General features: G+C 62.2%; 1 protein-coding gene across 1 annotated transcript in view; it reads left to right on the top strand.

Moving 5' to 3' along the window:
- Positions 1 to 8,430: 8,430 nt before the first annotated feature.
- Positions 8,431 to 13,781, top strand: part of RXRA (retinoid X receptor alpha) — a gene marked incomplete at both ends in the record, with an annotated part of 81,402 nt that continues 76,051 nt past the window's right edge. Inside the window, one exon of the mRNA XM_080708677.1 lies at positions 8,431 to 8,458. Within this exon, the coding sequence (XP_080564803.1) occupies positions 8,431 to 8,458 (28 nt within the window). The remainder of the gene's footprint in view (positions 8,459 to 13,781) is intronic.

Below are 13,781 nucleotides of genomic sequence, written 5' to 3' on the forward strand. Positions count from 1 at the left end.
ACCTTTCCAGATTTTTGTGCCTACATTTGTGGTTGGGGTCCTGCTACATAGAATTACAAGCTGCTTTGTGCTCTTCCTTGGTGGGATATTATTTCGAGCACACACTTGTAAGAGGAGGCAGGCTGGAGAGTGGACATGCTACCCGGCAGACAGCCTCCAGACGAGGCTGAATGGGTCCACGCACCTCCTAGACTCTGTGGCCCTGGAGGTGATCCAGGGGCACTGCATGCCTATTCCGCCAGGTGCCCCTCAACCTGAGGAGAGGGAGCCTGATGGTCCGCCAGCCCCCACTACTGCTGACCCAGGAGCAGACCATGGTGAGCAGGGTCAGCCGCTGCCCAGACCTCACGGCTCATCCTCTCTGCTAAGCTGTGACTCTGTGCGTGTGTCTGTGTGTGTGTGTGTGTGTGTGTGTGTGTGTGTGTGTGTGTGTGTGTGTATGTTGGAAAGGTGACTTTTTGACTCTCTGCTGGTGGCTCTGCAGCCACCCCTCATTAGCAGGAACCCATGCCCTCGGCAGCCGGCTCCAAATGGCTCCCAGAGCCCACTGGCAGGCACTTTTTGTCCCCTCTTCCCTTTTCTAGTGGGGAATTTCTAAGTGCTAAGACCAGGGCCAGCTGTGAGGAGGGTCCCTACCACATCTGGGATGCCAGGGCTCCAGCTTCCCACTGCCCTGTCCACAGATGGACTCAGAGTGCTCAGACCTGCCCCGCCCAGGAGCCCTCAAAGATGGGGGCAAGGCTATCCTCACCAGGACAACCTGGGAATTTCTGGCCACGTGGCTTAGACTGGGCAGTGCTGGGCCGGCCTGGACAGGTTTGCCTCTACAAACCCTCCAGCCCATCCAGTCTGGGCTCTGAGGGCTGGGAATGCACCCTGGGGGATTTCCCCACCCGGGCAATGCTCCTGAGCGAGGCCGCCCTTCATGGAGGGGGCTCTCGTTTATCCGCAGATGAGGCCTGAGGCCGGGCCCATTGGCAGTGGGGGTCACAGGCTCAGATCGACCTGACCTCTGGGCCCCCTCAAGGCCCAGGACCTCTGCTTCTGCCACTGGGCTTGGATTTACCACAGTGTGATTAACCTGGAAAATATCCATCAGTCGGCAACTTCAACCAACTCTTGCAAACGCTAACCCTCCCCACCAACCAGAAAACTTCCAACTGCAGCCACACTGCAGGAACTGGCCAGAGACAGGACTTCTGGATGCACGTGTGGCTGGGGGTGGGGGTCCTTCCCTTGGCTGCTGGAGTGGCAGGGGGGACTTTGGCCTGTGGCTGCATTTCCCAAATACCCATGACTCTCAAGTCGTTCTTATAGCCATGGAGCAAGAGACACAGGTCTGCGACATAGGGAGTCCTTCCAGATTTAGTGGTCTGGGATTTGACTTCAGGACACGCTGACCCCAGGTACCCTCAGCAGGGTATGACACCCCTCTCCATCTTCTGTGTGTGGGGGGCGTGGGGGGTGGGTCCTGGGGATGGACTCAGGGTGTTCCACCTCTGAGTTATACCTCTAGCCCTGTTTTATTTTTAATTTGAAAAGAGGAGAATCTCACTAAACTGCTGAGGTTGTACCTGCACTCTTCCTGGTTCAGCCCCTCAAGTACTGGGATTATAGGCTTGAGCCCTCGTCCCCGGCCACCACCTGAATCTTTCTCCTACGTTAAAGACATTTTGAGGAAAGGGTTTGGTCATTGAGCCCCCGTGAAGCCCACTGGCCCAGGCAGTTGGCCCGGTTGTGGGACCTGAGCCTTCCTGGGCCCCGCTCCTTCTGCCTGTCAAGGAAGGGCTCCAGGAATCCCATGTGGGCAAAGCAAGAGGTGCCGGAATCCCAGAGTGCTTTGTTCGAAAGAAGCCCCGGTGGGGGAAGCCTTGAGTCCTGCCCGTCTATGCGCGGGGGGCCCGGCAGGAGCCCCACTATGGGCACTATGAAGCACGAGCTGGGAGGGTGGCTGTCAGGATGCAGTGCTGACACCCTTCAGCTCTCTGTGCAGCTCAACCTGCCTGGGGCGGGGTCCTGCCCCTCCAGAGACCAGGCCAAGGCCCCAGGCTCTGGGCTTCTCTGGCTGACTTCATTTCCAGGCGGCCCCTCCCTGTAGCTCAGAGGGGGCTCTTGCGGGAAGGGATCCTGGGTAGTGGGGGAGACAAAGACTAATTGTCACCATGAGCTGGTAATTCATCCGCCTGTGGACTGGGTTTCCCTAAGAATGTGCTGTCTTGGGTCCTGGGGCTGTGGGGTGGTGGGGCTGGCAGGGGTAAAGATCTCCCCAAGATTACCTTAGTGCTTGGCTGGGTGTGGTGATGGCACATGCCTGTGGCCCCAGTAGTTAGGAGACTGAGACAGGAACATTGCAGGCTCTAGACCAGCCTCAGCAACTTAGTGGGACCCTGTTTTGAAATAAAAATAAAAAGGACTAGGGGTATAGCGTGGAGGTAGAACACCCTCGATTTAATCCCCAGTACCCTTTAAACCCCATTTTTTTCGGTGCCAAATTTGGGAGCACTTCATTTTGTGGTACTTGGGATGGAACCCAGGGGCATTCTACCTGCAAGCTATACTCCCAGTCCTATTTTTATTCTTTATTTGGAAATAGGGTCTCACTGAGTTGCAAAGGGCCTCACTAAGTAGCTGAGGCTGTCCTTGAACTGCAATCCTCCTGTCTCAGCCTCCCAAATGCTGGGATTACAAGCCTGAACCACCACGCCTGGCTGCTGGAAGCACTTTTCAAAGCAAACCCCAGAAGTTTCCTTCCTTAAGAGTAGATGTGCCTTAGTTCCCAGGGGCCTTGATCCCTGGGACCACAGAGTTGTACGGGGAGGGAAAGGTTCTTTTTTTTGTTCAGGACAGAGACCTGAGCAGGGATCTTGAGCGCCTGTCCCGGGGCTTGAAGAGCCAGCTCCATTGCCAGTGTCATTCTCCTTGGGTGCCTGGTGGGGAAATTGGACAGCCAGGAGCCCAGCCGCTGGCCACAGTGAGCTGGGGGCCGGGGCTGCTGCGGGCGGCGCGCTGGCCCCAGGCAGGCGCACTGCTGCGGAGCTGGCAGGTGGAGCGATCAGTGGCCCAGGTGCGGAAGGCGGGCGGGCTGCCCTGTACGAGCCTGGGGAGGGGTGGCTGTGGGCAGGGCTGGGCGTCAGGAGGAAGATGACTCAGGAGAGCCTGGGCTGAGTTTTGCTTAGCAGCCTGGACTTCATCCTCAGGGCAATGGGGGCAGAGAGGAGAATTGCAGCTGGGAGTGTCTGGCAGGGGCTCCATCTCCTCTCGGGTGGGGTAGAGGCTGGGATGGGCCGACCAGGGGAGGGTGGGACCTGGGCCTGGGGGTCCTGGCTCCTCAGGCCCTGTGCTGTGAGGAGGGAAGGCTCTCCAGGCTGAGCTGGAGCCTGGAGCCCAGCCAGGCCCTCCTGGGCTGGGCATTAGAATGATGTGTGCCAGGCCTGCTGGCACCACCAGCGTTTTTAAGCACAGTTTCTTCTGATGCAAGCACCTAGAAGCATGAAACCAGCACCCCGGGGTCCCCTGGCCATTCTTCATCGTGAACGACGCCTCTTTATGGCTGCCATCAATATCTGCTTCCCCCTTGCCGCCGCCGCGGTGGCCACATATATAATATTTAAACCACGCTGGTGGGTGACAGAGACGGACGGATATTTTTAATCCCAACAGACTATTACGGTTCATATCATGTCTGTCAAATAAATATTATGAATCATTTCCCGTTATCTTTATGGGGGCGAGCTGACTACATCAGGGGGGACTGGGCCTGGGAGTCTCTTTGCCTGTATTCTTATCTACCTCTTATGTATATGTATGTGAATAGAGGGAGATTTATGGAGCAATTGCCGATAATAAATGCCCCTGATAAAACACATTATCTTCTCGCTTGATGGGCTGCGGGCGGAGAGGGCACCGTGCAGAGAGCCAGGGAGGAGGTGCCACCCCGGCGTCAAGAGAGGATGGAATCGGTGCCCCGGACCCTAGCTCTTCTCAGCCCCTGTGATACCTAACTCTCTCTTTCTGTTGTCATAGTCTTGTTTGGGGCCCAGAAGACCTCTGGAACCAGCTGCTTCTTTTCTCCTGTTTTATGAAGAAGAGACGGTAGTTCAGAGAAGGCCTGTGTCCAGGAGCTATGGCAGAGCTGTTGGTGGAGCCAGGCTCCTGCCTCCTTCCTCAGTCCTTCCCGCAGCACCCTGTTTTCTAACCTGTCACCCATCCCTCTGCCCAGACTCCTGTCTTACCTGGCATGTCCTGCCCTGGCCAGCTGACTGTGCACCCAGGGGAACCAGGAGATGTGAGAACTCCGGGAGACAGAGGGGTAAGGTCAAGGCCTCTCTGATGGGGACTGACGCTGGAGCCTCTGTGTGACCAGGAGTCCATTCCTGCTGCTCTCAGCTTCAGTGTCTCCACCAGCGAGCTGGGGAAACAGAGTCACAGCCTGCTGGGCTGGGCTGGAGAAGATGGTGCCTAGCGGTGTGCGCAGCCCCGACACGATGGAAATACCCGTGTCCTCTGGGACTCTTTGTGGTGGCTTGAGTTTGGTAGAAACAGCACCCGCCTGCGACCGAGGCTCTGATGGTGCCTTGGCCTCTCTTCCCCTGCCTGGCCTCGGGTGCGAGGTCCGCCTGCTTCTTCACTGCCCAGGGTCAGACGGGCGCCTCCCTGCAGGCTGCAAGCGTGTCTCCTGCAGCTGACCCTGGGGAAGGGGGTCCCTTGCTCCTCTCCTCTCCTCTCCTCTCCTCTCCTCTCCTCTCCTCTCCTCTCTCTCTCCTCCTATCCATTCTCTTTGCTAACCAGGCCCAGGGTGTAGACAAGTAGTTTTCCCATAGACTGAAGAAAAAACGGGATATGACTCATAGAGGGGTGGGGGCTGGACCCCCGGGCCCCGGTTCCAACTCCATCTGGCCCTGCTGGGCCACCTTGGGTGAGGACCTTGCCTCTCTGAACTTCATCCACCGTCTCCCAGTTTGACTGAGCTGTGTTACTCCCAGTAGAGCCACAGGGGATGTGAGAAGGGCCCCCCGGCCGCAGTGCTCGGGACAGAGGCAGGCCAAGGAGGACTGGCTCACAGTGCTTGAGTCCCTGGCCAGACTTGCACCCCAACCCCATGAGGTTGTGCTAGCTACCAGATCAGGATCACTTGGAGAAGCACCCCATGGTATCCTAAGGACTGCTGGGGTGCTAGCCATCCACGCCGATGGCAGCTGTGGAGTACCTGGCAGCACAGACACCAGCCTTTAAAAATATCCACCGAGCCAGGCGTGGTGGCGCACGTTTGTAATCCCAGCGCTTGGGAGGCTGAGACAGGAGGATTGTTGCAGGTTTGAAGCCAGCCTCAGATACTTAGTGAGGCTCTCAGCAGCTTAGTGAGACCCTGTTTCCAAATAAAGTATAAAATAGATGAGAGTCCAGTACCACACACAAAAAATATTATTCACCAAGCGATTCCGGAGACTGTTTATGAGACTGGACAGAGACAGACATCTGAAATAGGCCGAGGTCCCTTCTAAAGCTTGCTTTAGGAAGATTTTTTTTTTAAAAAAAAGAGGCCCAAGCAAAAACAAACAAACAAAAACAAAACCCTCTTAGATCTTAGGTTGTAAATAGATGGATAGTACTATAAAAATACTTTTGGTCACACAAGCGCACGGTAGGAAGGCTGGAACGGTTTTTTCCATGGTTGGCTTGGACCTGGCAACGCCAAACCCGGCAGCCGCCGTTGCTGCTGGTTTCACATGGGATGGTTACCACCAAAGGGCCCCAAATTGAGGAGAGGGTGGAAAACCAGTGGCCGCAGAAATAACAGGCCGCCTGTTCATCAGCTACGGCTGTGCGGTGTGCTCGCGGCAGAGCCTCCCTCCCGCGGCAGGCTGCTCCTGTGCCCGGCTTCCTGGCACCCGTGCCCTCTGTGTTTGAATAAGGAGGGCCAGCCTGGGGGCCACTCCTCCTCCGTGGGCACTGGGGCTGGGCTGGACCCAGCTTGCAGGACCCCAGGCTCCCAGGAGAGGCGCAGCTTTGCAGAGCACAGAGCCCTCTGGGACCCCTGCGACCAAGGGGTGAGGCTGGGGAGGGATGGAGCGGGGTGGGAGGGCTGGGAGCCCTGGGTGCCAGCTGCCCACTGTCGGGAGGTACCCAGACGCAGTAGCCCAGCTTCCCAGGCCTGCGAGACCAGCTTCCCCACAGCGGCCTGGCGTGTTCAGACCCGCTGCGGGCCGGGCCTGCTGCTAGTTGTTTCTTCCTGCCTCGTGCCGCAGAAGCACCAGCCCTCCTGCCTGGGTCTCTCCAGCACAGCCCCACTGTGGGACCAGCCACGGCGACCCCTGATACTATCCCAAGGGCTTCAGTCTGCCCACCACCCTCCACGCCAACCACTGCTCCTGTGGGCATGGGGTGGCCTCTCTAGGCCCTGGCTCCCGCACCCTCCCACCAATCAAAGCTCTGCGTCCTTAGTGAGAGGGCGGGGCTGTCCTCCCTTGGAGAAGAGGACCCTGAGGTGCAGGAGGGAGTGGCCTGGCGGGGCCATGTGACGGGGAGAGGCCGGCCTGGCCCATCTAGCTGAGCCTCCCTTGAGTAGCTGGGTGGGTTCTTATTCAGTGCTCTGCAGGTGTTTGTTGACTGATCCATGACACCAGAAAACAGTTTCTCTCTCCCCATCCCCTGTGACACACTCTATTCTCTGAGGCCAGGCCTTGTCCTCAAAGGTCTGGCAGGTTGGTAGCGCCCACGTCCGTCCTTGAAGAAGCTGGGCCTAGAAACTTCTCAGCTGAGAGGTCTGATGTGGCTTGAGGACCAGCCCCAGTGATTGTGTGCCGGGTCACCCCGTCTAGGGACGATGGGGACAGGCCTGAGGAATGACCCCATGCAGGGTACACCCCAGGATATGGCAGTGCCAGGCCCGGCAGGACAAACCAGCCCCGCGCCGGGGAAGGTGGGTTTGAGGGGGCTCCCCAACCCGGGTTTATTCTCTGGGGGCTTCTCCTGCCTCGGCCCCTCTTGGGGACAGGCCCGGAGCTCCTCCTGGGAAGCCGGGTGGTCTTTAGGAGGCGTCCCATTTCACACAGGGGAAAGCAGAGCCCAGGAGGGTGGTCACACCAGAGGCCGCAGTATACCCAGGGTAGGCCCTCTCCAAGCTCTTGACAGGGGCCACCTCAGGGCCATTGCCTCCCCTCCCCTCACACCCTGACCAGAGCCTGCCACTCGCAGCTGGCTGGCGTGACGGTGGCCAGCCCCTCTCAGAGCCTCGGCCTGGTGTGGGGTGGGGGGGCAGGCGTGCTGGCTCAGGGAGCCGGCTTGGCTCTGTGTAGGTAGCTCACACCCAAACCCGAATTCCAGCCCGGTGGAGACTGTGGGCGCGGAGGCCTGAGCGTCCCAGGCCGAGTGCTTCCTTTCATTTTTAAACAAACAAATCATGAATTTAAAAGTCAGGGCAGAGAACTACCCAAGGTATAAAAATAGCCACGGGCCACAAAGTCAATGTCCAACTCCGGGCAGCAGCGCCTCCGGGGGCCTGGCGCCTGGGGGAGGGTTGGGGGTGCTGGGCAGATCCCCCCTCCCCCCCGCTGGCCCCTGTGGGTCTCTCTGGGCATGAAAGTGGCGGCGGGCTGGGGGCGTCCGAAGCCTAACCTTACCCCGCCCAGGAGGACTCCGACCACTAAGGTCCGGGGTCAGCCCCCGTCCCGTGCCTCAGTTTCCCAACATGTTGGCAGGGCCGGGGCGCGGCCTGGGGCCCTGGGGCTCTCTGCAGGGCGCCTGCTGGCCGGCCGGGGTCCCCGCGCGGCCACCGCCGGCCTCTTTGTGTGGCCGCCGCAGACAATGGCCGGGCCGCTGGGCTCCGGGCCCCGCTCTCCTCCTCCTCCTCCTCCTCCTCCTCCTCCTCCTCCTCCTCCTCCTCCTCCTCCATCTCCTCCTCCTCTCCTCCTCCGCGGGGCCGCGGGTTTTTTTTTTTTTTTGGCAGGCCGGGAGGGAACTGTGCTCCCGCCCGCCCCGCCGTCCTCCGCGGGCCGGCTCGCGGCTCCGGGAAGCCCCGGCCGAGGCAAACTTGCAAGTTTGCGGGCGCTCGCTCGCAACTCGGCGGGCGGGCGGGGGCGCGCGGCGGCGGGCGGGGGCGCGCGGCGGCGGCGGCGGCGGCGGCGGCGCTGCGCCGGGTCCGCGCCCGTCGCGGGCCCCCCGCCGCCCCCCCGCCGCAGGCCGGGCCGGAGCGGGGCGCGGGCGCGCGGCGGCGGGGGCGCGGGCGGGCGGGCGCGCGCGCGGCGGCGGCGCGCAGACACAAGTAGTTTACATTGTTGGGCGACTTTTGCAACAACTCGCCGCGACGCGGCCTCCGCGCGCCGCCGCCGCCGCCGCCGCCGCCGCCGGCTCCCCGCCGCCCGGGCCCGGGCCGGCCGCGCCGGGGGCCGCCGCCCGCAGCTCCTGCCGGCCGGGCATGAGTTAGTGGCGGCCATGGACACCAAACACTTCCTGCCGCTCGGTGAGTGCGGCCGCGCGGCCGGGCGGGGACGGCGGGCGGGCGGGCGGGCGGGCGCGTGCGCGGCGTGGCGGCGGCCCCGCGCCCGGTCCCGGAGTTGGGGCGCCCGCCCGCCCGAGGAGGTGGGCGCGGGCAACTTTTCCCGGAGCCGAGTGGGCGGCGGGCACGCGGGCGGCGGGTTCGCCGAGGACGAGCCGGGCCCCGGGGCTGGCCCGTCCCCGTCCCCGGCCGCCGGCGCCCAGCTCCAGCCCGGCGGCTTCGCGGGACCGGGCCCCAGCCGGAGGAACAACTTCTGCGCCCGCCCCGGGGCTTCGGCCTCCCTGGCACCGGGACGGGCAGCGCGCTGGGCCCCCGGTGGCCGCTGTGTCTCGGGCAGCCGCTTAAGCAGGCCCCTGGGTCCTGTGGCCCCCTGGAAGCAGACTGCCACCCCCTCCTTCCCCGTGGCGCTCCATGCCCGGGTGGGCACAGCGGCTCGGGAGCCAGCTGCTCAGGGATGTGGAACCCAGGGCTGGCCCCTCACTCTGGCACCCCAGCTGTTCTCCAGGACTGGCCCTACATTTGGGGGGGAGGACAGCCCAGAGGCAGGAGGGTCAGCTTCCTGTCCTGCTGCCAGCCCTAGACTGCTTGCCAACTCCAGGCCTCGGACCTAGCTGCTAGGAGTGGTCGCAGCCAGGAGCCCCCCTTACTCTCCCTAAGGTTGGGGAGCCGCTGAGAAGCCCAGGGAGGGGGCTTTATAAATGAGCTCCGGGAAGGATATTAATTTGGTGGCGGGGACGGCAGCCAGGCTGTCATGCTGGTGAGGGATTTGTGCTGAATGGAAATTAAGACAACTGGCTATGAACGAAGCCCAGGACCGACGTTCTGCCTGCCCACCCCCCTGCAGCTGGGCCACACTTGGCCACCCTGGGAGGTGCTGGGAACTCAGTGTGGCTGCAGGGACATTTGGTGCAATTGGGAAGCCAGCCCCCCCACCCCGGGGTAGGTGCTGAGGGAGCTGGTGTCAGCACCCGGCCTGCTCAGAGCTCAGGACAGGCCTACTGCTAGGTGACTGGGATGGGAGGTTCCAGGTTGGTTGGACCTAAGAAGTCTCACTCCCCAGGAGTGGTTGACGGGGACTTTGTGGGGCTAGGGTGGAGGGCCTTCCTTGGATGAGGCCCTGGGCCAGCCGGCGGAGCTGGACACTCCCGGCTGTTTGGAGAGGCCAGGCTCAGCCTGCCAAGTGCCCGTGGGGTTGGGACTGGACCTCCAGCCCAGGGTGCCTGAGCGTGTGAAGCCTAGAAGGCTGAGAAAGCTGAGCGGTCTGCCTTCGCAACGCTGGGCTTGGCGTGGGGCCGCACACGCACGCACGCACATGCGGGGAACGAGGCTCTCCAGAGCACCCCTTCTGGAGCAGACACTCTCAGCTCGGTTTCCAGCACCTGAATGTGGCCAGGGCTGTGCCCAACTTTGGATAGGTCCTGAGAACAGAGTAAGTCCCTGTCCCTAATGGTCCTAGGAGTTGGCACACTTGGAGCAGGGAATGAGGGTGCCCGGGCTGCAGGGTCGCCATGCCAGAGTTCCTGCAAAGAGGGGAAGTTGAGCCTCTGAGCCGCTGCCCCAGGGGCCTGGGTGGACAGTTCCCTACAGATGCCTGGGAGTCTTATGTTCTGGGAGACCACCAGGCAGCCTTATGTCCCAGGGCCGGGTGGAGAGTCCTGGGATGGGATTATGTTTTATTTTTCCTAAGCCTGTGACCCGCCCTGAAGTCCAGTGCAGTTGAAGGCCCATTTAAGCGGCTACTTGCCTAAGCCCTTTTGTCAACACACCCTAATCCCTCCTGGGGGGTGAGTGTCAGAAGGCCTGGCTCATCCAGGACGGACTGGCTGCCTGGAAGGCTCCGTTGCCCCTCTCAGCTGCCTGTCCGGTTTTGGGCTCTGAGGCCCAAGGGCCTCCCGCTCTCCGCACACACTGCCGTGGGGCTGTGGACCCGGGAGGCTCTAAGCCACCACGGCTGAGCCCGTCAGTGTGCGAGGGCTCTGGAAGGAGAGCGAGGTTGGGGAATTTGCCCCAGGCAGCCCCTGCTTCCTGGCCCTGCTGCCCAGGCTGGCCTTGCTCCATGCCTTTTGGGGAGACGGCTCAGGCCGGCCACAGCCTGGGTGGTGGGACTCGAACACTGAGCCTGCAAAGTCCAAAGGTCTTGGGCCACACCGGACCCTCTTAGCGACTAGCCGTCCATTCGCTTGCGGGGAACCAGGTGGCCAAAAGCAGAGCCATAGGCCCCTTGGGGATACAGTCAGGGACCCGGGTGAGCATGGAGCCTGGGCGAGGGGCCTCTGGTAACATCAGAGCCTTTGGGATCCAAAATAGAGCACATTCCCGGGCCTCCCGAAATAACAGGGTCACGTGACTCCCGGAAGGCTGGGCTTGGAGTCCAGCTCAGGCCTGACAAGGCAGTTGCTGCTGGGCCGGGGCATTACCGACTCGGTGATTGTTTTGGGAAATTTGAGGGGGCTTTGTATGTTGACCGGGGAAGGGTTCGGGTGAGAAAAATGGCCCTTAGACGCTGGGCTGGCGTGGCCCTGGCCTGGCCAGCCTGCGTCCTGGTCTGGGGCTCACTACTGTGCCAGGCCTGAGCATGCAGTCCAGATGTGGGCCAGACGAGCTGGGTCCCTGGAGGGCCGGTGGAGGGAGGGGAGCCCTGCACACTGCCAGGGTATGCGCCTGTCCATGTACCAGGGTGTGTGGGGTGCAGACTTGAGCTTGCAGCTCGATCGCATGGGGCGCCTGCCGTGGGTTGGCTCCTGCCTCCTCGGTCTACTTCCAGTGGTGTCTGTCCTTCAAGGGCCTGTCACAGGCTTGCTTCCTCTGGGAGGCCCCCTGACTACCAGGTACGGCCCCCCTGTCCCAGCCCCTCTGGCTGTGGGGAGGCTGTGGTGGGTGATCTTTGTTTTCTGGGGTATCTGGAGGGTTTGTGAAATTTCTGTGGGCACAGAGTGCCTGCTCAGGCCTGTGCCCCTCCACCCGGAGGCTGGCCATGCAAGGCAGGGGCTCTGGTGCCCAGAAGGTGGGGCAGACTTCATCCCACAGAAGGTGGGATGGGGATGGGGCGAAAGTTCCACACGTCTACCCAGAGCCGGGAAGGTGGCTTCGTTTCTTGGGCGGGCTAGGGTCTTGTCACAGCGAGGGCGTTTCAGGGCCGGGGTCTCCAGGACAAGAAGGCCTAGTCTTGTGGGAAGAGGGCTCCCAGCAGGCACGGGGCAGGGGCCTCCTGGCCGGCTGAGGGCCAGCACAAGCCAAGACCTGCCCTCCTTCCCTCTCTGCTGGGCTTGACGTCTGTGAGCCGGAGCCTCCCGCTGGCTGGTCTGTTTCCGTGGGGCCTGGTCAGTGGCCAGGCCAGGGGGCAGGCGGGGGCGCAGAGCCTGCGTGTTGGACTGTGGCTGGTGGGGTCGGTATCCACATGGGGGTCACCCTCCAGACCTTAGTCCCAGCGTTCATTTGCCCCTTGGTTTCCTGGATGCTGTCGGTAGGTGGGAGGAGGGACCGCCTCCCCGCCCTCTAGCCCGCAGCAGGTCCATTTCATAAGGTACTTCCTCTCCTCCGGTTCACATGCTTTTCCTCGTCCTCCCCTGCTCTGGAATGACCACACCTCTCCCACAGCTGCAGAGGGGATGGCCAGGCCCTGAAGGTCAGGCCCAGCTGGAAGAGCCGCCTTGGCCGTCTGTGTCTGTGAAATGGACGCGCTCCTTGCTCCTCCGGGATGCTGGGCTGCTCTGTTTGTGGGATGTCTTTCTCCCTTTTGGAAGGTGAGGCCGCAGCCAGGGCCTCGCTGTGTCTCTGGCTTGGGTCAGGGTGGGGCTGGGTCTCCGGTGTTGGACCAAGGCCCGCCTGAGGCTGGCTGGCGCCTTCAAAGCGTGGGAGCAGATGGGGGGGGGGAAGAAGGTGTCTGGAGATGTAGATGCAGCCCCGTGGCTGGTGTGGCACTGCCCAGGAGCCCAAGCCCCCTGCCCTGTGCCTGAGCAGCGGGGTGGGCCAGGGCCTGGGTGTTTGCACACCCACCCGAGTCTGGTGCGAGATGTTCTGAGCAGTCGTGCCCCAGCGCCTCACAGACAGGGAAATTGCACCCTAGAGTTACAAAGCAATTGTCTAGCTCAGCAGCTGAATGAGCGTGAAATGGAGCAGAAAGCAGCTAAATAAAATTGGCCTAGGCCGTTGTGGGGGAGCGACGGGCCGGGTGTGCACACAGACACAGGCACAGTGCACGCACACGTGCTCTCTCACCTGTGCGGCCCGCAGCTCTGCCAGGTGTGGTCCTGGCCCCGCAGGAGGGGCAGGTGAGCGAGGCCGGACTCCACGGGGCCCAGCTGCACCCTATCGGCTTTGTTCTTCTGAATCACCTACTTGCCTAGGACCCTCCTGCCCGCTGAGGATGCGGTGGGTGCCAGCGGAGTCCCGGGCATGTAATCGAGAGCCTCGCAGGGGTCCAGGGGCAGGCTCGCCTAGCCCCCAGGAGCGGAGCCCGCCCTGCTTGGGAGGGGTGTCTTAGCCTCCCTCTGGGTGCTCCTCCTGCCGGGTCAGCTCTGACCTCTAGCCAGGCCAGAGCCTGTCTGCAGTGGGGTTCTGCTCCCTCAGAACCTCCTGTCCCCCACCCCCGTTATCATCCTCCAGAGCTGCCTGCCTATCAGCAGGGTCCTATCACTGCATCCATCATGGTTCCCTGGGGGCCCCTTGCGGTCACCACGGAGGTGAGCGAGTGTTTGGTCCTATGGGGACACCCGTGGGGGCCACGCTCTGACCCCTGGCCCTGGAGTCTGGGCTCCTGACCCCCTCCAACGCCCTCTGGGCAGTGGAGACTTTTGGTCCGCACTCTAGGGTCGTCCCTGGTTGAGGGTAGCTGGGAGAAGTCCCCAGGCCCCTACTGGACAGCTCTGAGAGACACGGCCCGAGGCTCCAATCGCCTGCACCTCCTCAGTCCATCGAGGCTGATTCTAGCCTGGACCCTGACCCTGACCCTAACTCCTGTCTGGCGGCAAGTTCTAGAGGGACCTGGCTGGGGGAAGAGGGCAGGCGAGGGTGGCCATCCAGGGTCCACGGGGCAAGACAGGTCCCAGCCAGTGCCAGGCAATGCCCTGCGGAGCCCAGCTTTGGGGATCGAGTGGAGGAGTGAGGACCCTTTCTGATGAGCCCCTGGGCTGGCCGTTGGGCCATGTCCACGTGGTGGGTAAGGAGCCCAGGGGGAGTGGGTGGCAGAGGACACGGTCTGGTGTGAGCTTTGTTAGAGGGGCTATTGCAGCAGGCGGGGAGGGATGGGGTGGAGGGCCAGCTGGAGGCCCCAGGGCCCATCTGGAGC

This window comes from Muscardinus avellanarius (genome assembly GCF_963383645.1).
Source record: "Muscardinus avellanarius genome assembly, chromosome: 13".
Taxonomy (NCBI): domain Eukaryota; kingdom Metazoa; phylum Chordata; class Mammalia; order Rodentia; family Gliridae; genus Muscardinus; species Muscardinus avellanarius.